Source organism: Panicum virgatum, chromosome 3N, assembly GCF_016808335.1.
Source record: "Panicum virgatum strain AP13 chromosome 3N, P.virgatum_v5, whole genome shotgun sequence".
Taxonomy (NCBI): domain Eukaryota; kingdom Viridiplantae; phylum Streptophyta; class Magnoliopsida; order Poales; family Poaceae; genus Panicum; species Panicum virgatum.
Window position 1 is genome coordinate 30,618,514 of NC_053147.1, and position 26,457 is coordinate 30,644,970.

At 47.3% G+C, this 26,457-nt stretch overlaps 2 protein-coding genes and 1 long non-coding RNA gene across 5 annotated transcripts; 2 read left to right on the forward strand and 1 right to left on the reverse strand.

Moving 5' to 3' along the window:
- Positions 1-1,167: 1,167 nt before the first annotated feature.
- Positions 1,168-19,326, forward strand: LOC120665654 (AP-3 complex subunit mu-like). 3 transcript variants are annotated; one of them, XM_039945274.1, is made up of 8 exons: positions 1,168-1,762; positions 1,888-1,993; positions 2,668-2,778; positions 3,626-3,715; positions 14,725-14,972; positions 17,775-17,984; positions 18,052-18,259; positions 18,525-19,326. In XM_039945274.1, the coding sequence occupies exons 1-8, from the start codon at positions 1,728-1,730 to the stop codon at positions 18,768-18,770; spliced, it is 1,254 nt and encodes a 417-aa protein (XP_039801208.1). In that variant the 5' UTR covers positions 1,168-1,727; the 3' UTR covers positions 18,771-19,326. The 3 variants fall into 3 exon arrangements, with proteins under 3 accessions (XP_039801208.1, XP_039801209.1, XP_039801210.1); XM_039945275.1 differs by having other exon boundaries at positions 1,184-1,762; positions 2,677-2,778; XM_039945276.1 differs by lacking the exon at positions 3,626-3,715 and having other exon boundaries at positions 1,184-1,762.
- Positions 4,434-5,558, reverse strand: LOC120665659. The gene is made up of 3 exons (XR_005671260.1): positions 5,396-5,558; positions 5,073-5,202; positions 4,434-4,932 (listed from the first exon to the last, which is right to left on the reverse strand). It is a non-coding gene; the product is annotated as an uncharacterized LOC120665659 (long non-coding RNA).
- A 2,489-nt stretch (positions 19,327-21,815) lies between the features above and the next one.
- On the forward strand, positions 21,816-25,123 carry LOC120665657 (mitochondrial fission 1 protein A-like). Its single transcript, XM_039945279.1, has 5 exons — positions 21,816-22,155; positions 23,323-23,452; positions 23,585-23,706; positions 24,571-24,634; positions 24,814-25,123. The coding sequence occupies exons 1-5, from the start codon at positions 22,063-22,065 to the stop codon at positions 24,897-24,899; spliced, it is 495 nt and encodes a 164-aa protein (XP_039801213.1). The 5' UTR covers positions 21,816-22,062; the 3' UTR covers positions 24,900-25,123.
- The last annotated feature ends 1,334 nt before the right edge of the window (positions 25,124-26,457 follow it).

Genomic DNA, 26,457 nt, shown 5'->3' on the forward strand with positions numbered 1-26,457 from the left:
TTTAATGAGTTGGTGACAAATAATCATGAACCAATAATTTGCAATAAGGAACCAAGCAAATGTGTAGTTATTTTTAATTATATAGACAGAAAATATTATATAGTCCGTACTTTTAGAAAGGCAACATAGTGAACTAATACAATTTTTCAATCCACATAGTGGTTTATCTATGTGCATATTTGTATCTGATTTTGGAAAAAAAAAATGAAAGGCTATGGCATTTTCTTTCCATTCAAAGAGTTTTACTAATCCTTATCTGAATTGGAGAAATGTAGTACAATGTAATTTGTTGCTATAACTGATGGGAGTTTTATTCTTATACTATGTACCCTTGATCATTTTAGCTTAATTCATCTATGTGCATACAAAGTTTTAGCTGAACAAAAACTCATACAAGAAATACAAAAAAGATATGTCACCAACATAGTTGTACACGTAGAGCAACTCCAGCAGACCCTCTATCAAGCCCTCTACCTCAAATTTGAAGGGTAAAATCAAGAAAAACAACTCTAGTAGGCCCACTAATTGAGTCCCTAAACTATGGAGGTCTCCAAATCTCCCCTCCGCCGGTAGGCCCCACTCACCAGCCCCCCAGATTTGGATGATGGCTGAAATACAAGAGCTCCTGCTGGACCTGGATGTATTATTTGGAAGCTATGAGATGGGGATCAGCTCCTAAAAACTATATGAGGGTTGTGATTTGAGGATTATTGCTAGAGATGCTCTAACTATCTCATCAGCAGCTCGCTTTTGCTCCTGTGCTGATTTATCTTTTCTATTTGTTCTCGAAGAAATATCTTTTCTATTTCTCTTTGTACAAATTCTTTCATGCTCAAATTACACATGTACATGTTAATTTCATACTTTGTTATATTATATATTTTAGTTGGAATTCTCGATCTGATCCGGTTCAACCATGAGTTCCCCTTCCTAACTTCCGTCAACCAACTTCTGCATGTTGCAACCAAACAGGTTATTTAAATATTCGCCATCCTTAGTAACGTCTGCTCGTTTGCTATTTTTATTTTGGTTTGTACATTTTGCCGCAACTCTAGACCGGAAGTACTTTTTTTTTTACCATTTCTGCTGACATGGCAAGCCAAGGCGTGCCAAATCAGCTAGCCAGCGTGTAGAGAGCATGTAAAAAGACTCCCCAGCCCCTGCCGCTCGCCTCTCATTGGACCCCGAAATCGTCGTCGTCTCCCACGCCGAAAAGCCCCATCGCCGTCTCCCCCGCCGCTGCTTCCTCGGGCTCTGCCGCCGCCGCTGCAGCAGGCGCCTCCTCCAGCTTCGCCTCCACGCCGCAGCCGCCCCTCCAGTTTCGCCTCCACGCCGCAGCCGCCTCCTCCGGCGTCCCCTCCAGCCGCATCTCGTCGATTGGACCAAGCTCCGCGCGCCGCCGTCGATCTCCAAGCTGTAGCCGGCGGCTGGCGAGCCCGGCGGGGACGGCGGCGTGGCGAGCGCGGAGTAGCTCGGGAGGGGAGCCGGGATAGCGTTTGCCTCCGCCACCTCTGGGTTTGGAGGCGCACTGTAGCGACCGGGAGGGTAGGGGTTCGCTTACCGTCTTGCGGTGCGGGAGTTTAGCCGGTATATTTCCCGTCCAGGCCGGTTTGGCGAGCTGCGGTGCGGATAGCCTACAGTCTCCTCTCTCCGTCGTTCCGCTTCTGCCCGATTTGCCCATCGTCGTCTCCCAATCCTCGTCGAACGGCGAAGGGCGGTGGCAAGAAATGCTGCAGTGCATCTTCCTCCTCTCTGATTCCGGGTATCTTCGCTCTCAGTCCCCTACCTGCTAGCATCGGCTGATTCCTCGGTCTCCTCTTTGGATCCGCTCAAACCTTTTGGGGGCACTGGCGCTGAGCTTGATGTGATCCTGGATGGGTTTGGCAGGGAGGTGATGGTGGAGAAGCAGATGGCGGGGCACCGCGTGGACCGCGCCATCTGCGGCTGGTTCTGGGACTACGTCCTCGCCCACGCCGCCGGCGACCCATCCAAAGTAACACCTTTGCTCATTGCCCAGTTTCAAATTTCAGAGTTTTCCCCCACCTTTGCTTATTGCTTCTTAGGAGAACCCTAATTCTTGGTCTTCAAGCTCTTTTTGTATGTAGTTGGCCAAATTTTAGGAATTCTAGGACTAGTCCTACATTGTTTTTATTGCTATTGTTGAGAAGTTTAGCTACTGCCTGTCAATTTCGAGCAATTGTGGATGCAATGAGAGTGGGTCAACCAAAGACCCACTCTGCTTTCTACTTGATTGATGTACTCATTGTTGTTTTTCAAATTTCGGAGTTTTCTCCACCTTTGCTTATTGCTTCTTAGGAGAACCCTACTTCTTGGTCTTCAAGCTCGTATTGTATGTATTTGTCTAAATTTTAGGAATTGAAGGACTAGTCCTATATTGTTTTTGTTGCTGATGCTATTGTGGAGAAGTTTAACTACTGCCTGTGAATTTCGAGCAACTGTGGATGCAATCATCAATGCGAGTGGGCCGACCAAAACCTTGATTGATGTATTCATTTTTTTATATAAATATAAATCAAATGAACAAGGATGAGTCAATGGGTCTGACCGACCAACTATCTTGCATCCCTAATTATGACTTTGGATTCATATTTGGCTCTGTTTCATTTGGCTGAATATTCACTTATCAGGCTTCTTGTGCTTTGGAAGATCTTGCAGGTTGTGGTGTCACCAACACATTACTTGTTTCAAATATATCGCAATGGTGTAACGTTCTTGGCATGCACCCAAGTGGAGATGCCCCCACTGATGGCTATTGAGGTGTGAACATTTGCGATCTTTTTCTTCCTCAGTTGCTACTTGTTTGCTTCAAAGTCCTGTGAGTCTGTAGCTAACAAATTTGTTCAACAAGGGCAACTAATTTGTTAGAGGCGATTATTGCTTGTTCTTTGTTTCTTTTTTTTTGGGGGGGGGGGTATAATGTTGTAAATCCGCAATGGCAACGAAACTAGAGCTTCTTGCACCCTGATTTGCCACTACATGTTATGCATAAAAGGAATTCATGTTTTTGCAACTTGCTATTGATATATATATATATATATATATATATATATATATATATATAGTGGGATCCAAGAGTCTAATATGATGACTTGCTCAAAACTGTAGAGCCAGATAGATTGTCAACTATGGTGTCTGTTTGGCCAGAAAATGAAACGATAGAATCATCAAGTTCTTTTGCTGAACAATATTAATGAAAATGTGTTTAAACAATGTATTGAAACCAGAACACGTGAAGAAGAATTGTGCAGATTTTGAGGCTGCACAAAGGAATAGTAGATACTTGATTGTAACCTTAATACACCGTAGATCACTTCTGGTGTTTCATAGTGTTACTTGGCACTTGTGTTTGAAAAGTTTCCTGATTGTTACAGTGTACAGTTCGGATTTTGAAGTACTTTATGGTTTCTAGAAAAGCTTTCAGTAAAATCTTGTGATTTCTTCCAGAAAGTTGCTATCCGTAGTTCTGTCCTATCCTAAAATGCACATCTTTCATTATCCTTCCAATTTTATTCATCTGAAATAACAGATAGTGCAATTCACTGTAATGATAAATTTTGTCCATTTTATGCATGTGCTCAGTCCTCATATGTTTTGCTTCGTCCAGTTTCTCTCTCGTGTGGCTGATGTCTTTATAGATTATCTTGGAGATCTGAATGAAGACATAATCAAGGACAACTTTGTAATTGTATATCAGGTGTATTTTCTTAGTCTCTGCTACATCACTATATAAATCTGTAGTTGTTGCCTTTTATTGCTATGTGGCTTTTATATTATTCTGAATGAGTAGTGCAAACATTATGATGAACTAGTGGTGATGATGCACGTGCCACAAGCACGTGTTTAAAAAACAATTATATTTAAAAATATTATGTGTTTATAGAATAATTATAAAAAAGTACCCAGTGCCGTAGGCTTCCCGCACTGTGCGGGGTCTGGGGAAGGGTTGTCTTTAAGCCCCAAGCCTTACCCACACAAATGTGTAGAGGCTGGGGCTCGAACCCGGGACCTTCCGGTTACAGACGGTAGGCTCTACCGCTGCACTAGGCCCGCCCTTCTTATAGAATAATTATATATATATAAATAATTGGATTGTATCTAGACTACTAAACATTTAATTCATTTATTAGTATATCATAGCAATCCAACATAATCTAATAAAATTTAATAAATAATAAATACTTTATTTTAATTTATTCAACCAGCAACAAGTGCAAACCAGAACTATGCTCCGGATCAAAAACTATTCTATCTAGCTTAAGAACTAATAAATTGTAATGGAACGAATCCATATGCTGAGCTACGTCGTTAGACATGGATATCAAGATCCCCTGTATATCTGCATGACTGCATCTTTATCACAGGAGTGATTCTTGCCTCGTGAGGAATTATACGATTGGAACCTCCTGACTCCTGAGGCAATGGATGCTGTTGTCGCAGGAATTCTTTCCTCCTTTCATAGGTCAGATCTTCTAGAGCCTGCACATCACCCTGACGATAACGCAACGAATAGAGTCAAGAACACTCACTCATTAATAGGCAAGCTGGTTAGTGGCTAGAATGATCAAGGCAAATACCTTACGGACTTTCAATACCAAGATCTCCCTGATTTCACGCAATCTGACATAGTCACCAAGCTACCCTCTCACAGGATATCTGAAGCAACTGGGCTTCCTCCATATGGACTTTGAGCTACTACCAAACCTGCAACTGTCTTTTAGCTGTGCCTAGTAGAGGGAGAGGGCTGCAGCCAAATCTACACAACGATGGCTGCTGATGGGAAGCACAACGACAGGCGCCGGTGGACAGGGTACCAGTGGTCAGGGAAACTTAGGCCTTTGTCACCGTAGCACATGCTTCTTCGCCGTGCTCTTGCTTTAGCTTCTAAAGCTTCTCATCCTCTATAAGAAATTCCTGGAACAGAGTGCCCATCAGATGCAACAATGTAGCACGCAAACACTTGCAAAACTGCAAATCTTCCACGAAACAAATGACTCGAAATTATAAACAACCAGGAAGCACGAAAGCAAGTGGTTTGTAATCAAGGGTTGTACCATTTCTTTTCCATCAACCATTTCAACCTGAAAAGGGTGCCAGTTTGGGTTTCTAATTTCCTCTTCCCATTTTGAACAAAGGAGAAGGAGAGCACAGGTGGCATCTATGTCCTCTTCAGATAACCTTTTCCTGCAAGTGATACTGAATGCATTGAAATCAAGCTCACCCATTCTCTTTATACCTATATTTGCACGTCTAAATCCAAGCTCACTAATGCCCTGAGAAGCCAAAAGCAATGGATTCGTAGGTGCCACCATTGGTCTGAACAACAAAATGGAATCTTCTAATATTGGATAGTTGATCAATCAATGAGACGGCTTACATTTATCAGCTCCTTCCGAGCATCTTGTAACTGATCATTGCTTTTCCTTTCCACGATAAACAGAGTCATGTTCAGCAACTCCAATGCTTCAATTTCATCATTCTTATCCTTTAGTTCCTGACTCGGTACATCTATCTTCTCCTTTGATTCTAAACCTTGATGCTTCACAACTTCCAGTTTTCCATGCAACTGTTCTATTTCTAACTCAAGATTCTCTTTGACAGCTAATTGCTGTTGTAAATTCAGAATCTTTTCTAGAGCAGCTTGTTTGTCCCTCTGCATTTAGACATGACAACATGTCGTAGATTAGTTTATGAAGAAATGACATATCATGAAACAATAAATATGTGACCAATGGGCAATGGCTCTATGTTGCACCAACATCACCATCTTAAGATGCTTAGTTTTAATTTTGTTCTGCATTCAACAACAAATGCCTGAGGTAATTTTTCAAAATAGTATACTACAGGGAAATTACTGAACAGCAACATGCATTTCGCAACAGCATCATTGTATCCCAACAAAGTAAATGACTAAATGCTTTTCTTACTCTACGGCCCAAGGTTAGTCACCTGCAATGTGGTTATTTAGATAGAAGTATGGTTAACTGAGCAGTTTGTCAGTCCTTTCACTTGTCCATGGCTTTGGTTGGTTTGTTAGGAATAACCATCTAGATTGTTTCATAATATTCTCTAAGAAGATACAGAGCTGTACAGCTTCCCTGCATTTTTTACCCTAATTCCTATTATGCTAAACTGTATGCAATTGTAATATGCAAACAAATGTACGAGAAGTAAATGAGGAATATCATGCAAACAAAAAGAAATAGCAAAGAGAAAGAAAACTTCATCATTTTTAATGGGAGAAAACGAGAGAGTAGCAATAAACTATCAGACCTTTTCATTGTTTTTGTCGCTTCCATCCTTTGCATAGGTAGCTCATCAACCTCGTTGGATCTTGAGTCGAGTTCCTACATTTTCGCACAAGACAAAACACAGTTGTTAGATCTAATCAAGCTATTGCCATCGACAAAAGAACCAAATTCTAACTCTAATCAAAACGCTTGAATTTTTCTTTATTGCCTTCATGTCTGCACCTATGGACCTGACAAGAGGGGTATGGTGGGCCTAATCTAGGGGACACAGGTAAATATTAGGGGTTGTATGCAAATAATCGGATCGCGATTAATAATCGTGATCCATATCAGGGGTTATTTCAAATTTGGTATTTCATAAATATTCAAATTGCGATCCAAATTAGGGAATTATTTCAAAATACGCAGAGGTGGTTTTACAAATTTCCAGGTCGTGATCCATCTTCAACCCTTGGCTCACGGGAGCACCGCTAATGCCGGAAATCGGTCGGGTAAACCTCTTCAGTCATACTCTCTAGCTAATTAGCTTACCATTTGTGGTTGATTGGCTGCTATCGTAATTTGGCAGACAACCTAATCTGAAATGACAGCAAGCAATTTAGATGAAGGCATAAAAAAGACAAGTTTGGCCTTTTCTTGGGACCCTTGAACATATCTGAAACAGCTGACAAAGAGGGCCAGAGGGGGAATAAAGCATCTGCTGCTAGGAAAATAGTAGTGTAATTTCGTTTTCCCTACCATTGACATACATATGATTCGTTGTACATGCACAACATGGAGTAGGATTAAAAATTTTGTAAGCATGATACACACATTGCTTAGGCATCCAGCAGTGACATACGTAAGGGAGAATCGACTGATAGGTTATGTTTTGGCTGACAACATTTCAAATGTGCCAAATTAAGCAATTGAGGCTCTTTATTATGTAGCAATTGTGCCTCACCAATTATATCTAGGCATATTATGGATTCTTTTTCCTCAAATAGATTGAAGCATTAGTGCTTGCTGCCTTTCCTGAAAGTTATAGTAGAAATTAAATTCTCTCTAAAGACACATTATGCAAAGAATCATATTCTTCTTACCAATAGAAAATACAATCTTAACCTCTAGTTATTCCTTTAGTAGGACTCATTTGTGTCACATCATTAATCAAGTGATGGAGCAATCTTAGATTCTATATCAACTCTTGTTTGAAACTAATTCTATATCAACTCTTATATCATTAATCAAGTTGTCTAACAAACTGAATCTAAGAGGCAACAGGCTTTAACTTGCACTTGCAGCAGACTGAATATAGAGAGTGAGAGTGAGACAGGGATGTCGCCGGAATGCTACAGTGGCAGCCTGGGAGGAAACAATGTAGAATAGTCTTTTCGTGCACTTTTCTATACTATAAAGAACCAAATAGTCTTCACTGGTGCTAGCAATAGTTTGAATCATAACTGAAAGCCTGAAAGATTGAATCAAATAATGGAACACAGATAAGTAGAATCAAGCACTGAAAGATGCAAAAACTTCAGAAAAATGAAAAATGGCAAACTGGAATTGCTGGAAGACTGTAGAAACAATGACAATGATGGCCTCACCTTTGCTTCATGCTCGTATCAGTTCATGGTGCCTTCTGTCCGTGTATGAGCGGCAACACGGCTCGAGATTTGATCACGTGCAGATGGACCTGTTTAAATGGTCGATGGCAGTTGCTGCGCAATCACCGTTGCCGGTCTTCTAGGTAGATTTAGCTGTGGTGTGGATGAGCGGCAACGCATGTGCATTGCCATCTCCGACCACGTCCGAACACATGCTGCACAGCCTCCTGCAATAGAGGAGTTATCGACTTGTCCACTTGCGATGCAGCACTGTCAGGAACACGCCGGAGAGACGACGCAGATCACGTCGCCGGCGAGCTCACGGCCAACACAAAACTCACGCGAACACAGAGGACACGATCTCGTTTTGGTGCTGTCAAACTTGGCAGCTTTTCCATGGTCTATTGCTATGCTTATATAACAGATTACAAGGAAAGTAATTTGGCCCTCTCAATCCGGCCGAGCACAATCAAAACTTTCTAAAATAAGCCATTAACTAAACTAGGAAAGCACTAATCTAGCACCCAAGGATTACTATCAACAATCTCCTCCTAAGCCTTGTGGTGCGAACTGCATACATCAATCAGGCCAATCTTAGAACGAAGTTCATGGAACTTGGTTTTGCCCAACGGCTTCGTCAGAATGTCGCCCAGTTGTTCTTCGCTCCTGATGAACTCTATCTCGATCAGACCTTCTTCAACAGACTCCCGGACCAGGTGGTACTTCACTTGAATGTGCTTACTCTGGCCGTGGAGTACTGGATTCTTCATCAAAGCAATGGCGGACTTATTGTCCACCCTCAGCATTGGTGCTCTTGGTGCTGATCCCTGCACCTCAGCTAGCACTCTGGCTAGCCACAATGCCTGACAAGCAGCATTAGCAGCTGCAATGTATTCAGCCTCGCAGCTTGACTGCGCCACCACCTTTTGCTTCATAGACTGCCAGGTGACTGGGCTGCTGCTGAGAAAGAATATCACCCCTGTCGTGCTCTTCCTAGCATCGACATCCCCAGCATAATCGCTGTCACTGAAACCCGTTAGATGAGCCTCCTTCTTCTTCCTGCTGAACCAGAGACCCCAGTTCTTGGTTCCCTCCACATAGCGCAGGATATGCTTCACTGCCATGAGATGATCCTCGCGTGGCTCTTCCAGGAAGCGACTCACATATCCAACAGCAAATGCAAGGTCAGGGCGAGTGTTGACCAAGTACCTCAGGCTCCCAACGATGCTCCGGTATGCTGTTGCGTCCACCAGCGGCTCTGAACTGAACTTGCTCAGCTTCAGACGCGTTTCCATGGGCACCTGACAGGGATTACACCCTGCCATGCCGCTTCTCTCTAGGATCTTCGCAGCATAAGCACCTTGACTGAGCGAGATGCCACTCGCGCCCTGCTTCACTTCAATGCCGAGGTAGTAGTGAAGCAGACCAAGATCACTCATCTTGAACGCAGCTGCCATCTCCTTCTTGAACCGCTTGATGTCGTCGCTGCTGCTGCCGGTGATAAACAGGTCGTCGACGTACACCCCGACCACCAGTTGTGCGCCCTGGTTCGGCCTGATGTAGATGGCATGCTCCGAGGGGCTCCTCCTGAAACCGAGCGACAGCAGCGTGTCGTCTAGCTTCGCGTTCCAGGCACGCGGCGCTTGGTGTAGTCCGTATTCGTACAGGGCCTTCCGCAGCTTGAACACCTTGTGTTCCTTGCCGGTGATGACGAAACCAGTAGGCTGCTCCACGTACACCTCCTGCAGATCGCCGTTCAGGAACGCCGACTTGACGTCCATGTGGTGCACCTCCCACCCCTCGTGCGCCGCAAGGGCGATGAGCAGGCGCACCGAGTCCAGCCGCGCCACCGGAGCGAACACCTCATCGTAGTCGATGCCGTGTCGCTGCGCGTATCCCTTCACCACGAGACGCGCCTTGTGCTTGGACACTGCCCCGTGTTCATCCCTCTTGACCTTGAAGACCCACTTCAGCCCAATCGCCCGCCTCCCAGGCGGGAGATCAGCAAGGCTCCAGGTCTGATTGTCCTCAATCGACTCCATCTCCTCCATCATCGCCTTCCTCCAGCTTGGGCAGCGCTCTGCCTCAGCAAATGAGGCTGGCTCATCGGAGCTCACTGCGTGCAGCTCCTCCATCAGCAGTGCTCGCGGCGCGAACCCGAGCGGTGATGTCGGCCCGAGGATGTTTTCGATCTTCCGGAACCGGAGCAGAGCCTCCTCATCATGGTCAGCGTCCAGATTGTCGTCGCCGCCGGCAGGTGGCGAGGCAAACTCCACTGCCTGTGCCCCGCCGGAACCTCCTGACGCCTCTCCCGCAGCGGTGTGTGGCGACGGTGGCGGTGTCGTGTCGCCGTCCGCAGGGGCCTCCCAAGGTGCCTCGACAGCACCCTCAGCAGCCGTCGGAGGTCCCTGGCCCACGATGGAGTACTCCACCGTGAACACATCGTCGTCGCTGTCCGCCACGCTAGAGCTGCTGCTGGCTGCCCAGTCCCACTGGGCTTGTTCGTCGAAGACAACATCACGCGTCACATGGACGCTCTTGGTGATGGGATCGTAGGCGCGGTACGCCTTCATCCCACGCTCGTAGCCGATGAAGATCATCTTGCGGCCACGATCCTCCAGCTTTGACAGGTGAGGTCGAGTGTTGCGGACGTAGACGATGCAGCCGAACGTCTTGAGGTGGTGCACTGCTGGCTTCTTCCCGTGCCATGCCTCGAACGGCGTCATGCCGTCCACACTCTTCGTCGGGCACCTGTTCAGCACATACACCGCTGTGCTTACCGCCTCGCCCCAGAACCAGCCAGGAAGCCCCTTTGCCTTGAGCATGCTCCTGGCTGTGGCCACCACAGTCCCATTCCGGCGTTCGACCACGCCGTTCTGTTGCGGACTGTAGGGCGCGGTGTGCTGCCGGTGAACCCCGTCCGCCATGCAGTACTCGGTGAACCCAGTTCGGAGTACCTTCAGCTTGACTCCAGATTCGCCTTCTGCCCCCGCTTGGATCTCCTTGATGGCAGCCGCAGCACGATCCTTCGAAGGAATCGCGGCTACCCACATGTATCTGCTCAGGTCATCCACCAGAAGCAAGAAATACCTGTTGCCCCTTGGCGTCGCCGGCGTGATGGGACCGCAAAGGTCCCCGTGCACCAGTTCCAGGCGCTCCCGCGCACGGTACTCTGCTTGCGCCGGGAAGGATGTGCGCCTCTGCTTGCCCGCCTGGCAAGCCTCGCAGATCCTCTCTACTTGTCCGAGCTCCGGCAGCCCTTGAACCAGCTCCTCCCGAGCCAGCTTCCGGAGCGCCGCCATGTTGACGTGGCCGAAGCGCTCGTGCCAGCGCCACGCCACCTCGTCGTCGCGCCCGCGCATCGCCAGGCACACCGGCTGTGCCATCTTGAGGTGGAGCAGGTACAGCCGGTTTGCCGCCCGCGGCGCCCTTGCCAGCAGTTGGCCGCCAGGCTCTCGGACCTTCATAACCCTAGAGCCTATCTCGATCTTGTACCCGACCTCTTCGAGCTGCCCGATGCTCATGATGTTCGTCGTCAGCCGGGGAATGAAGTAGACCCCGTCGAACGAGCGAAGCTCACCGTTCTTGCAGACGAACGTGACCGTCCCGCGGCCTTCGATGCGCGCCGCCGAGTCGTCGCCGAAACGCATGGTGCCCAGCACCGCCGTGTCCAACTTGGTGAAGGCGGCCCTGGACCCGGACATGTGGTTGGTTGCCCCGTGTCCAGGACCCACGTCTCCGCCCCGCGCTCCTCCACCTCTCCGAGCTGGGCGAGCACCTTATGCTCCCGGATCTTGATCTGAGATCTGGATCCCGCCTCCGCCGCTCCATGACTGCCACCACCATGTGCCTGCCCCGGCCTCTGTAGTGGCAGGGCAGCACGCGGCAGCGGAATCGCCGTCGGGGAGGTGGTCGACGGGGATCCAATCGGCGGTGCCGAAGTGGATTGCGGCGGCGATGAATGGAGGATGATCGGGGAGGCCTTGACGAGGAGGAGCGACACCTCCTCATCCTCCTGGACGGCGTGGGCCTGCTCCTTGGGCCGCGAGGGGCAGTCGCGGGCCCAGTGGCCTAACTTGCCACACCTCCTGCATTCATCACCAGTGGGCTTACCCGATGACCGGCCTCCACGCCCACGGCTGCGCCCGCGTCGTCCTCCTCCGCGACGCCCTGAGCCGCCGCTTGTGCCGCCGCCGGAATAGTTCTCCGCCTCCCGCTTCTTCCGCCGGGCGTCCCACTCCTCCGTGAGGTAGAGGCCCCCGTCATGTTGCAGCGACCCCGGAGCCTCCTCGAAGGCGTCCTCTGCCGCCTTCAATCGCCCCACCAGATCGGAGACGGTGAGGATTGTCACGTTGAGGAGCGTGGTGATCGAGATCACGATCTGTTTGAAGCGCGGTGGAACGCTCCGCATGATCTTACCAACGATCTTTCCTTCCTCAACTGGATCGCCGAGCGTGGCGAGGGTCGACGCCATGCTGTTGATGCACAGCGCGTAGTCCTCAATGGACTCGCCTTCGCCGAACGTCGCCATATCGAACTTCCGCCGGAGTTGTTCCGCGGACGCTTTCTTGACGCGTTCGCTGCCGACCCGCATCTCGGCGATGGTCTTCCAGGCCTCCTTTGCCGACTCCTTGCCGACGAAGGCGGGCACCATCTCCGGCGGCACCGCACTGCAGAGAGCTTCGAGCGCCATCATCTCGTCATGCTCGTCGACGCCCCCCTTTTCGACGATGTTCTAGAGCGACCTCGCCTTCAACTTCACCTTCATCAGCAGTGCCCAGTCGGAGTAATTGGTCTTGGTGAGGACGGGGTAGCTACTCCCGCCGCTCACCTCACGAATCACCCGCTGGATCACGACGCCATCGCCGGCGGAGCTGTTGGCGAGGTTGTCACTCGGCTTCTCGTCACCCATCAGTCCCCGGTCCGGAAACCGGCTCTGATGCCAAATGTCAGGAACACGCCGGAGAGACGACGCGGATCACGTCGCCGGCGAGCTCACGGCCAACACAAAACTCACGCGAACACAGAGGACACGATCTCGTTTTGGTGCTGTCAAACTTGGCAGCTTTTCCATGGTCTATTGCTATGCTTATATAACAGATTACAAGGAAAGTAATTTGGCCCTCTCAATCCGGCCGAGCACAATCAAAACTTTCTAAAATAAGCCATTAACTAAACTAGGAAAGCACTAATCTAGCACCCAAGGATTACTATCAACAAGCACTCTCTGTGCATCTCCAGAGTTGGCAGATCCGTATGGCAACCCACAAGTCTACAACTGTACAAATTAGGAAGGCATGATTTGTTATTATTATTACTATTATTAGTGATGAATCGCCTACTTCCACTACTAAGAATTTTACACAAAACAAAAACCACCCAAAAGTACCCAGAGAGCTACCTTTTTGGCAGCGTTGGAGCCATCCTTCTTGCTCCCCAGAGTCTAGAGACAGCTTCTGCAAGAGATTGGTGGCCTCTGCAACTCACGAATCAAGGAAGAATATAGAATTCAACCATCACACTAAGAATATCGAGATAGTTTAATTTCTTCAATTATAAACATGAGTAAGAAAGGTTTATATATTACTCCGAGACCACATAGATCAAACTAATAAAGGATACGGTCTGCAACAGGCGGGTCAGGAGCCACAGTCGCCATGGCAGATCCTTCGGCTTCTTTTTTTTATTGTGGGGCGTCGATGGAAGGGGCGGGTGCAGACGTCGAGGAAGGCGAACCTGGGGTGGTAGCAGTGGGAGGAGGCCGGGGCAGCGGCACCGAGACGGCCGTCTAGGAGGTGCAGCCGTGGATCCGTAGGCCGGGGCGATGGCGGCGGCTGTCGGGGGAGGGGCGGCGCGGGCCGAGAGGCGCACGACTGGGCGGTGGCAGAGGATAAACCCTAGCGAAGGACGGAGCTCGCCCGTCTCCCAGTGCCGCCTGCGGCCACTGCCGTCCCCGGCCGATGCCATGATCTGCGCAATCCTGTCCCCGATCTGCCTCCATCTCCGTGCTCCCATCCCCGGCCGACGCCACGATCTGCGCAATATGCAAGGGAAACATGAATGCCGCCGAGGCCGGCAAATCGTACAGATCCGAGCGGCGGGGCCGGTTCCCTCGCGGCTGGGGAAGCCGCGTGGATCCGGCGACGGTGACGGGCTAGGATTTAGAGGAAGGAAACCGTGACTGACGCGGGTGAGAAAGGAATGCAATCCGTGGATGATGGAGTGAGCCGCGGAAGGTGAGAATGGGTATACGCGGGTGGGTAGAGAAGACTACGGTAACAAAAAAATTTCAGATTGGGCAGAAACATTTTCCTTAATAGTGTTTTGTGGTTTGGTCAAGCACTAAGATCTTCCATGTGGACCTAAAAGAGAGATTTTGTGAGAGGGATGGGTGGGTTAGAGTTGGTGAGAATTGTATTCAATTCTTTCATCCTTTATAGTATAGATAAGTGTCACTTTGTTTCATCACAGGATGATCTGTTTTTGCAAACACGACACAGAAACTATTTTTCTAATTTATTTAGCAAACATTCATCTCAACCTTGCATTGTTACATTAAGTTCATGATTTTGAGGCATTGTTTCATAACATTATTTCCAATCGTTGCACTTATAGAACTATTAAGTTCATAAAATTTGAAAATTTACAGAAACACCCAACTTATTTATTTTAGTAGAATTGTTCAATTTTGAGGTACATTTAGAAGATGAAGTCAGATTATTGGCATGATGTTAAATTCAATGATCCTGTTAAATATTTCCTAGTCTGCATGCTCCAGTTTCAGAGCAAGTTTTGTTGCTTGTGGATTCATAGTTGCTGTTGCAGTCCCTCTGAAATTTATCTAAACCTGTATTGCTTAATGAGTGCAGGTTTTAGATGAGATGATGGACAATGGTTTTCCACTTACGACTGAGCCAAACATCTTGAAAGAGATGATTGCGCCACCTAATATTGTGAACAAAATGTTGAATGTTGTGACTGGTAAAAGTTCTATTCTTGGCAGCAAACTTCCAGATGCAGCTGCTTCTTTTGTACCTTGGCGATCAACAGTAGTCAAGGATGCAAGCAATGAAGTCTACGTTAACATAGTTGAGGAACTTGATGCATGTGTAAACAGGTATTTTAATTTCCCCCCTTTGTAATGTTCTAAGTGATTCGCCAATTATATCAATCTGGCTTTTAAGGTCACAGTACTTGGTCAAATATCTGCTTGAAGCTACCGAACTTTTAGCATATCCATAATAACTCTTGATATTGTGTTCCAAGCCATTGTTGGTACAGTGATCCCAATTTGGCACATCCTGGATACCTTCATTTTATGAATGCACTACACTTCAGGAATTGCTACTCCCTCTGTTTCAAAATATAGGGCGTATTCGTACAAGTCAAACTTTACACATTTAACCAACAACAACATAGCCTTTTGTCCTAAGCGAGTTGGGGTAGGCTAGAGATGAAACCCAAAAGACACAAAGGTCATGGTTCAAGCACGTTGATAGCTAGTCTCCAAGCACTCCTATCCAAAGCTAACTCCTCAGACATATCCTAATCTTTAAGATCTCTCTTAACCGACTCGTCCCAAGTCAGTTTAAGTCTACCTCTACCCCTCTTTACCTTATCAACACGCTTTAGCACCCCACTACGCACCGGCACCTCCGGAGGCCTCCGTTGGGCATGTCCAAACCATCTCAACCGAGGTTTAGTAAGTTTCTCCTCAATTGGTGCCACCCCTACCCTTTCCCGAATAGCTTTGTTCCGGACTCTATCCCTCCTTGTGTGCCCGCAAAACCACTGTAACATCCGCATCTCTACTACACTCAGTTACTGGACATGTCGCCTTTTTTAGGCCAACATTCAGCACCGTATAACATCGCCGGACGAATCGCTGTCATAGAACTTACCTTTTAGCTTTTGTGGCATCCTCCTGTCACAGAGGACACCAGAAGGTTGACGCCATTTCAACCAGCCAGCTAAGATTCTATGCTTAACATCTTCATCAATGTAGCCATCCTTTTGTAGCATCGAACCTAAATACCGAAAAGTGTCCTTACGGGCCACCACTTGCCCATCTAGAATGACGTCACCACCCTCATGCCTAGATGCGCTAAAATCGCAAATCATGTACTCGGTCTTGGTCCTACTAAGTCTGAACCCTTTTGACTCTAACGTGCGTCTCCACAGCTCTAACTTTCTGTTTACCCCTGCTCTACTCTCGTTCACTAGCACCACATCATCAGCAAAGAGCATACACCAAGGGATATCACCTTGTATGTCCCTTGTGACCTCATCCATCACCAAAGCAAATAAATAAGGGCTCAATGCTGACCCCTGATGTAGGCCTATGTTAATAGGAAAGTCAGTGGTGTCGCCACCATGTCCGGACAAACGTCATTGCATTCTTGTCCATATCCTTGATGAGGGTAATATACTTAGTTGGGACTTTGTGCTTCTCCAAGACCCACCACATGACATTTCTCGGTACTTTGTCATACGCCTTCTCGAGGTCAATAAAGACCATGTGCAAGTCCTTTTTCTGCTCCCTATATCTCTCCATCAATTGTCGTATTAGAAAAATTGCCTCCATGGTCGACCTTCTAGGCATGAACCCAAACTGGTTTTGAGTCACACTTGTCACTCTTCTTATGCGGTGCTCGATAACCCTCTCCCAGAACTTCATCGTATGGCTCATCAGCTTAATCTCACGGTAGTTAGTACAACTCTGAACATCTCTCTTGTTTTTGAAGATCGGTACTAATATACTTCTTCTCCATTCTTCAGGCATCTTGTTTGACCGAAAAATAAAGTTAAAAAGCTTAGTTAACTATACTATCGCTCTGTCACCTAGGCATCTCCACACCTAATAGGGATACCATCAGGGCCCATCGCTTTACCGCCCTTCATCCTCTTCAAAGCCTCCCTGATCTCTGCCTCCTGAAATCTCCTCACAAAACGTCTGTTGGTATCGTCAAAAGAGTCATCTAGCTCAAAGGTAGTGCCCTCATTCTCCCCATTAAACAGCTTGTTGAAGTACTCTCGCCATGTGCCCTTGATCTCGTCATCCTTCACTAGAAGTCGATCCGTCCCATCCTTGATGCGTTTGATTTGGTTGATGTCCCGTGTCTTCCGCTCGCGGATCCTAGCCAACCTATAAATGTCATTCTCCCCTTCCTTCGTGCCTAGTCGCTGATACAAGTCATCGTATGTCTTACCCTTTGCTACACTCACAGCTCGCTTTGCAGCTCTTTTCATTAATTTATAGCCCTCGATGTTTGCTGCACTCTTGTCTACCCCAACTTGCTTGGGAAAAAAGGCTATGTTGTTGTTGTAATATTGGCTGCACTCTTGTCAAGGTGGAGGCGCTTGAAACATTCCTTCTTCTCCTTAATAGCCCTTTGCACCTCGTCATTCCACCACCAGGTGTCTTGGATAAATTATGTGCATGATTTAACATATAAAAGATATATAAAATATATAAACAGATCGATGTTTGTAATATAATACATAATGGTCAAAGTGTATTTTGAAAAACATCCTCAAATCCAAAAGTCCTATTAAAAGAAATGGGGTACTAAGCTATAGAAAAAAGAGAATCATAAGAAAGGCAATTTGTCCTGCTAAGTAGTGGTATAGCACAATAGCACATCAAACTATCTGACTTTTCTTAAAAAAATTCCTTATCTGACTGAGGCCCTGTTTGTTTTCGCTTAGCTTATAATCTAAGCGTGGCCGAGAGAAGCGAAGATTTTCTCGCTTCTTGTAGTTCAAATCTCTGAAGCGGATTACCGCAGAAGCGAAAATAAGCGAGGCGTTTGGTGGGATTATCGCTTATTTCCACTGATAAGCCGATTATAATCGGAAACAAACAGGGCCTGAGAATTTTTGGTCGCTTTGACATCTTTATTTGTTGATTTGTGTGCAGAGAGGGGGTTCTTGTGAAATGTGAAGCATATGGTGAAGTTCAAGTAAACTGCAGCCTCCCAGGTGTACCAGAATTGACTATGTCATTTGCAAACCCTACAATTATCAATGATGTTACTTTTCACCCCTGTGTCCGATTCAGGCCTTGGGAGTCAAATCAGATCCTATCATTTGTTCCCCCTGATGGGCAGTTCAAGCTCATGAGTTACAGGTACATATTTACAAGCTAAGTTTTCTTCTGTGCCTTCAGTTTGCTCATTGTTTGATGAAACAAGCAGGGTTAAGAAATTGAAGAAGACACCCATTTATGTGAAACCACAGCTGACATCAGATTCTGGGAATTGCCGTGTTAGTGTGATGGTGGGGATCCGAAATGATCCCGGGAAACCCATTGATTCTATAACAGTGCAGTTTCAATTGCCCCCTCTTATAGTTTCTGCGGATTTGACTGCAAACTATGGCACAGTTGACATCCTTGCTGACAAGGTCAGTGTACTGTCTACCATTCGTTCCATAGTAACTCTCCATTCATGTCTAATCCCCCCTTCCCCCCATAGCCACACATCTCAAGCCTCAAGTTAAGGGATGTAGTGCTCTGGGGCACCTAGTTTCTGAAAAAGCTAGGAGCTAGAAACTGAAATGTGCATTGCTGAATGTCTATACACTTGGATATGGCGTCTTTTTCCTTGAGAGCTCAACTTGTACCTTGAAGTGCTTCTCTAATGCTAGTATGCTACTCTTCTTTATGCAGACTTGTCTCTGGACAATTGGGCAGATACCAAAAGATAGAGCACCAGTGCTCTCTGGAAATTTACGTCTTGAAGAAGGACTTGCTCAGTTGCATACACTGCCAACATTTCAGGTGAAGTTTAAGATTATGGGAGTTGCTCTATCTGGTCTTCAAATTGATAAGCTGGACGTGAAAAACACGCCTAGTGCTCCATACAAAGGTTTTAGAGCCCAGACCCAAGCTGGAAAATATGAGGTCAGATCATAGGTGCTTTCAGAGGGCATCTGTTAGTTTTGCCCTCAAAGCAAACGACACCGTGGGCCTGGTGCATGGGCTGTCAACGCATTATTGGTTATCAGTTGATGATCAATACTTCCATAGCCAGCTTGATTGCGTCACTTTACCCTGTGCTGGGCCCATCACTGCATTTCAAGGAGACTGCCATTCTTCCGATCAATATGTCCTATCCCTGAATCAGATTCTCCTCCCTGGTGGGAGAGCAACAAAATATTGCCACTCTGGCTTGTATAGACAGAAATGAAGCCAAATGAATGCCTACTGGCTGAGATCAAGGTTTTGAATTGTGGCACATTGTCATGTTCTCTTCAGTATGCAATTATGTATGGCATCCCTGTTTTTGCCGAGGAATGTCCAGAAGAAATGCTGTGTTATTTTTACTGTAAGTCTGCTTTTCTCCCAAAGCAACAATCAGGGCAGTATATCTCAATTGCAAGCAATTGTTGTAAAGAAGGATTTGGCTTGGGTGCAATTTTCGTAAGCAAATTATAGCAAATAAAGATACATCAGCTTGGTCTCTCATGTACTCATAGAGGTACGGCGGGCGACGGAGTATGTATGTGAATATTGTACCGGTGAATTCGAGTCATGCCACTACAACTCCGTGAATTTGGGTTTCATGTTGAAAATCATGCCACTCAATGGCATGGATTTCAACATGAAATCTAATTTCAAGAAATTGTAGTGGCATGGATCCAACTAACCCTTTAAAAAATTGACACAGTAGTCTGAAATCGAGTCTTCGCGAGGAGAGTGGTGAGTTTTCTTTTTGATAAACAGAGGTTTATTTATATTGTTTAAATGCAAGTAACATCGATGAGGCTAAAATTGCCCCATTGTAAATCTAAGTGAACACACTGAAGTATGGCCTACGTGAAAGCAAGAGAAAAGCAGGTGAGCTTGGTGGATGATGCAGGGTGGCAACCTAAGTCTGGTTGTCGTCGCTGATGTAGTTGATGCAGTCCAGATTTAGTTTCTTTATAATTTTTCAAAAAAAAAATTAGTTTCTTTATCATCTTGGAAGCGAGGAGGTGAGCCTGTGCTTGAGCTTCGAACAATGAAGTTGTTTGTCTTGATTGCGCTCTAATCAGGACGACCTTCTGGCGAGCACCGTGAATGAAAATGCCCAGTCCTGCCTTCCTTGGTGCACTTGCTGCATCTGTGTAGCAGCGTGGACCTGCAAGAGGAGCTTGTGTAGTGGCATGAGTAGTATTAGAAGCAATGAGATTCCTTTGCTTGTTTGAGTCTATCTCCTCCCTTCCATAGGAAGTAAAGCAGCCATTTCCCCTTGTGTTGCATAGTGCACTTGGTTTACAGACCAAGTTTTTGTTGTTGAATCTGTGATCATTTCTTGCTTTCCAGAGGTACCACAAACACCAAGTGGTAAGCACTCTTTAGATTTCCTGCAGCTCTGTTTGAGGGTGCAGGATATATGTTACCTACTGTACTATGTTTGCATACCTTGATCCAATGATCCCCCGTTGGCAAGTCTAGAACTGCAGACAGTAGACATGAGATTCTTACTCTATTTCTGTTGAAAAAGAAGGGAAAAAGTGTATTTTCATCCCTTAAGTATTGTAAACGTGTGACATTCATCCCTTATGTTTTATTTGGTGCAAATCAACCTATAGTTGGCCATTGTACCCGAGGCCCGACAATTCGGCACGGTACAAGGCCCGGCCCGGCACAAATTTAATCAGGCCGTGTCGGCCTGGCATGAGCGCCGGGCCGTGCCTGGGCTGACGGCTCGGCATGTGGGTCGGCCCGACCAGGAACGATTAACCACCGGCCCGACAGAGGCACGCGGGCCGGCCCGAGCACGAAAGACCCAATTAACAACAGGCCCAAATAAACATTACACACCCTAGCCCATTTCAATCTCTCCAAACCCTAAACTCCACATCTCCCTCCCCTCCTCTCACATTGCTCCCCAGGCGCCGCCACAAGCCCTCTTACCTCTCCGAGCCGTCGTGCGACGGCGCGATAGCCGGCGCCGCCCCTCTGGCACGCCGCCGCCGCCCCCTCCTCCTCCGGGATGCCGCTGTCCCTCTCTTCGCGCGGACTCCGGCGTTGCCTCCTCCTCCACCACCAGGCCGCGGCCGTCACCGTCGCCGCCGCGCCACCTCCTCTCCTCCGCAACGCGACTGGCAGCGACCCCTTCTCTCCTCTCGAACCGCGGCTAGCGGGCCACCTCCTCTCCTCCCGCGCCGTGGCGGCCGGTGCCGCACGGCTGGCAGGCGGCAGCTCCTCCGCGGGTGTCGGGCTGTCGGGCACTTAACGGGCCGTCAGACGCTTAACGGGCCGGTTGGGCCGGCCCGGCACGCCAAATTGGCCGGTTGGGCCGGCCCGGCACGCCAAATTGGCCTGCGGGCCGTGCCCGTGCCTGTGGCCTCGGCACGTGGGCCGGCCCGGCCCGGCACGAATAAATAATCGGACCAATCGGGCCGGCCGAGTCGGGCCCGGGTCGTGCCGTGCCGGGCCGGCCCATTGGCCAACTATAAATCAACCCCTTAGCTAACTAAAATGGTGCATTTATGATCCCCATCTTAATTTAATAATATTTTAGTGTCATATAATATTATTTTAGATCATGTAATTATCTTACTAATCATGGTCTAGCCACGTCTAATGTTAGGCCAATCTCTATAATATTTCGATGTGAATGGGTTAGGCTAATTTTTCAGATAAAATTTTCAGGTGCACCCCAATCTAGAGGATTTAGTATTTTTTTGGACTTTATATATTCAACTCCGCATATTACATTGCTAAGTGGAGATTAGTCAAATGATTGTGTGGTATAAACCACCGTTAGATTGCACTAAAGCATTCTTAAACTAAGGTGGAGATGATAAATGCTCCAATTTAGTTAGTTAAGGGTTTGATTTGTGCCAAATGGAATATGAAGGATGAATGCCATAGTTTTGTAATACTTCAGGATGAAAAATACACTTTTTCCAAAAAAAAAGTTCTCACTGTCACTCAGCATCGAGTCAGCCACGGGAACCGCGGACCTGAGCCCGAACGGCGTGGGACCCACACGTCAGCCGGACGGGAGGAGTCGTCGGCCGCGCCGTCGTTCTCTCTTCTTCCTTAGCGCCGAAGACACCGCGTGGCGTGCGCATCGATCTAGCGCCTCTTCTCCAAATCCAACCCCGCCGCCCTTGCTCACGAAGGCTACTGGAAGCCTAGAAGTGCCCTCCTCTCCGGCGCCTTCTCCTCATATCCCCAGCTGATACCGCCGACCAACCAGGATCGTGGATCCATGGAGGCGAAGATGGGGCGCTTCTTCGAGTCCGTGGGCAACTTCTTCACCGGCGGCGACAACATCCCCTGGTGCGACCGCGACATCATCGCCGTGAGAACTCGGGAACTCCCTTTCCTCCCCTCTATGCCTCTCCATCCGAATCCTTACGGTTTTTATGTCTGGCTGCGGATTCCCGCGGCGGGTTGGAGGGGGATTAGGGTTGAATCCTGCCCTGTGCTAGCAGCCTAAGCGCACACTGAGGTCGGGTTGGAGCGTAGGGCGTGGGTGCCTGTGCCTTCTGCAGTTTTGCGTTGAGACCCGTAGTACCTTGGAAGATACTTTGATGCGAGCAAAGATTACCTCTGCACTGCGTGCCCTTGCTGATGTCCTGGTAGGAATAGAAATTGGGTTTAGTTTTGGTGCCACATGACAACCTACCCGTCCGGCACCATGGCTGTCTGTTAATTCGCCTTGGAATTTTGAGCGGCTTGTTGTAGCTATCTCATGTGACTCGGTGGATGCGGTGGCTGCGGCATGGATTAACCAAGTCGAATGGCCATCTGCTTTTGTAGTATACTAGTATTGGAGAGTACAGAGCTACAGGATGCATGACTCCCTTTCCAGTATCTATTCTATTAGCCTTGTATTTTTTTGGGGGGTATCGCTTGCTAACACTAAGTGTCAAAGTTGAGTTGTTCTTGTTGCTGGTTGCTATCGCTGGGTACATTTTTCAACTACTATTGGCCTTGTATTTTTGTGTATTGTTTGCTCACACAGAGGTTAGGTTTGCTCGGGCAGAGCATGGGATCTGAGGGGCGACAAAACAAGTGATTCTTCACCTACAGCTGTTGAACTGAGGCTATGTCAACTTGTCAAGCATAGGGTGTGGGTGCCTTTTACATGCTGTCTGGTAAATCTTTGTGGTATTAGTGACTAGTTGCAGCTGTGTCATGTGACTCATTGGCTGGGGCATGGATTAACCAGTTTGAATGCCCAGCTACTTCTGTAGTTTTGGTCTTTTGGATAGTATAGAGCCAAAGGATGGATAACTTTCTTTGCAATTAGAATTTGGTCATGAATTTTGTTAGCTTTTTACTTTGTGTATTGTTTGCTAAAATGAACTGTCAAACTTGATCTTGTTGCTAGTTGCTGTTGTTGAATGTGTTTCTCCATCACTGTTCACTTTATTGAGATTGCATTGTGTTTGTGAGATTCTGCTAATAGATGGAAATGGAAACTTAAGAGTTGAATTCATGATTTGCGGTTTTGTGTCCTCAGGGATGTGAAAGAGAGCTTGCCGACGCTGCAACTGAAGAGCAGAGGAATGATAGCCTTATGAGGCTTTCTTGGGCCCTTGTGCACTCCAGGCAGACGGACGATGTAAATCGTGGAATTAGCATGCTTGAAGGTTGATATCTTGTTTTTTTTTGTGCAGAACTAGCACTTGCTCATTGCAACCAAGTGATTAGCTTTTATTGATTATATTTCCTTTGGTCATAAGTTCTCATCCATGTTTTGATCTGCCTGTTTGGTTATACAGCTTCTTTGGATAATTCTGGCAGCCCTCTGCAGACTAGGGAAAAGCTGTACTTGTTGGCTGTTGGGCACTACAGGAATGGTGACTACTCAAAAAGCCGGCAACTTGTGGAACGCTGTTTGCAGGTACATATGACAGATTAATTAGCAGCTAGAATGCCAAATATAGTTTATGATTGCTTGCCTTGCCAATCTCTGTAATGCCAAAACGTAGTGTAGTCAAGAACAGATGCATCTTCAAGGTTATAACTTGGAACTAAATAATATATATCCCTTCTACTGCTAAACTGCAGCTGATCCAACCAGTATGTTCGCAGTGAGCACATGTGGGCATTGACAACCAATTTTCATATTGTCACTATACTTACCTCATGCCATCTTTTTTTTTCTTTTTGCATCTAAACTATCTTTGCACAGATAGCAATTCGTAAATAGGAAATTTTATGTATATTGATAGATGCCATCCAATTGACAATACTTGGCTATATATATAAAAGCTTGTGTTTTATTATGTACATTTATGTTAACAGTTGAGTTATTTGTTTCCTGATGAGTTTCTATCAATTCCATCTGTAGACCTGTTGTCATCTCATGAGTTGATGAAATGACTATGCCTGTCTGCTATGGTATTAAGTCCATTGTTCCTATGGCCGAGTTCAATTTGGCATTTGGGTTGAGAACAAAAAAAAGTTTAAATGTTAGCATGCTACATGTGCTACGTTTTTGTAGAGGCAAGTGCATGGTTTTGTTGCTTGTTTCCTTTTCTTTGGAATGTTCACTAGGCCTAATTTGGTTTTCTTTCCTGACCTACCTGTACACAAGTTTGAGCATGCATGAAATTTTACAGGATGATTATCTAGATATCAATTTTCTCGTTTTAGGATCTGTTGCAGCAGAATGTTCAAGATTTTATTTGAATGACCAACTATTCAAGGATATTGTTGCCTGGGTATTCTCAAATTCTCACGTATATTTCATACTGCCCTGTAGATTCAACCTGATTGGAGGCAGGCTATTTCTCTGAAGAAAGCAATAGAAGATAAAATTGCGAAAGGTGAGATAAATTGATCAGCAGTCCTCTATTTCGATTGGCTTAAATGGAATTCTCCAAGCAATCGCTTTAGCCTTCCATGTTTCGTTGGGATAACATATATATCAGTCAGTACATCTGTTGAAGTGATTTGCTGTATATTGTCATGGTGTAGATCTAATGGTATTCTTGTCATGGTGCAGATGGTCTTATTGGAATAGGAATTGCGACAACTGCTGTGGGACTTCTGGTTGGTGGAATTGCAGCTGCTGTTGCCCGAAAGAAGTAAGATGAATAGATGGTGTCTCTGCTCACCGATGAACAAGGAGACGCTTTCAGCTGTACTGGTGTTAAGCTGGTGATACATGAGTCGAATTGAAATGGATTTTATATGTACAAAGTGAGTAGATGATAATACTATTGAGGCAATGTAGCCTTTGTTTAGTTTTTTGTCAATGGATCTAGCGTTTTATTCTCACCAAATGAATCATCACAAATATCACCACCATTTCACTCTGCAGTTTTGCATCACTACAAGAACACACGCGAGATGACAGTTTCACGTTGTTTAATCATATCCAAAACAAAGATCAGCTGCCTATCAATCTGTCTTCCAACCTACAGAAATCTATCATCCATGGCCATTTATTCAGGCCCCACTAGGGTGAGCAAGATGCCATTGTGGTAGCCGGACGTGTCGCTGGTGACCTCTTGCGGTACCTCACCTTGTACTCCTTCACCTTCTTCATGTCAACCTCGGCCCTCGTCAGCGACTCGTCGGTGCCGAGCCCAACAATGGAGCTTCGGATCACTTGGAACACGAACAGAGTTCTAAGACCGGCCCGCCGGGGGCTCAAGGCCGTCTTGTGTCAAAATAGAGTCAGAGAAGATAACGCAGATGAGCCCCAAGCGGCCGAGCCCGACATGCTCAGGCCGAGAACGGGTCATCTTGACCTTCTTGTCCGATCCAGGCCTCCAGCCATGCCCACAGAATTCCCATCGAGGGAAGGCCATTGGGCCACCCGTGTCGGTCGAACGGCTCGGGTATCTGCCGAGACGCGAACCGTGGGGCAATGGAATGCCCTCAGCGGGCTCTGCTGACCCCATCACGAACGACGGACCCGGATTCCACACGGATTGCCCGAGAATTGACTCAGGCGTACCAGTTAGCGAGCTCACCGAGCCCACCGCTAGAGCCAACGAGGCAAGCGGTCCGGGTTCACCCCCTCTAGCCTCTGGTCCCGAAAACCACGGACGGGGATGAACGAAAAACGTAACAAAGGCACGCGAAAGAGAGGTGATCCCCGACCACAGAAACCGCACGACGAACGAATAGCTTTATTTCGGGTCATAACATTACAAAAGCGTGACTCCCACTCAGGGAGTAACGGCAGGGATCTCATGGAGCGGCTGCTTCAAGTATGGAAGAAAGCCAAGGGAAAAGAACCTCGCAAGCTTTCTTCTTGCACCTCGCGAGTCTTCTTCTTGCATCAGCCATGCCGAGAGATTCTGCGGTGAGGGGAACTCCGGTACCGACGCAGACCCAAACCGTGCGCGTGGGCACGGCGAGTTTACGACCAACTATTGCCATCGATGAGCGCACTCCTGGAGGCAACGTCGCCTCGGCCGCGTCCTGTCCTGCTTCGGGGACAGCCTTGGCCGGTCCCGTTGATCGAAGCAGGGCAGACCCGAAGGGGAGCTCCCATTGTCTTCCTCAAGCCGTGGGACGCTGCCTCGGGTCTCACAGTGAGCCACGTCACACCAACGAGCTCCCGGCATGCCGACTGGGTGCACGGCCACCAACGAGCACGGAATTCCCAGCAAGCACGCCTAGGCACACTGCAGTT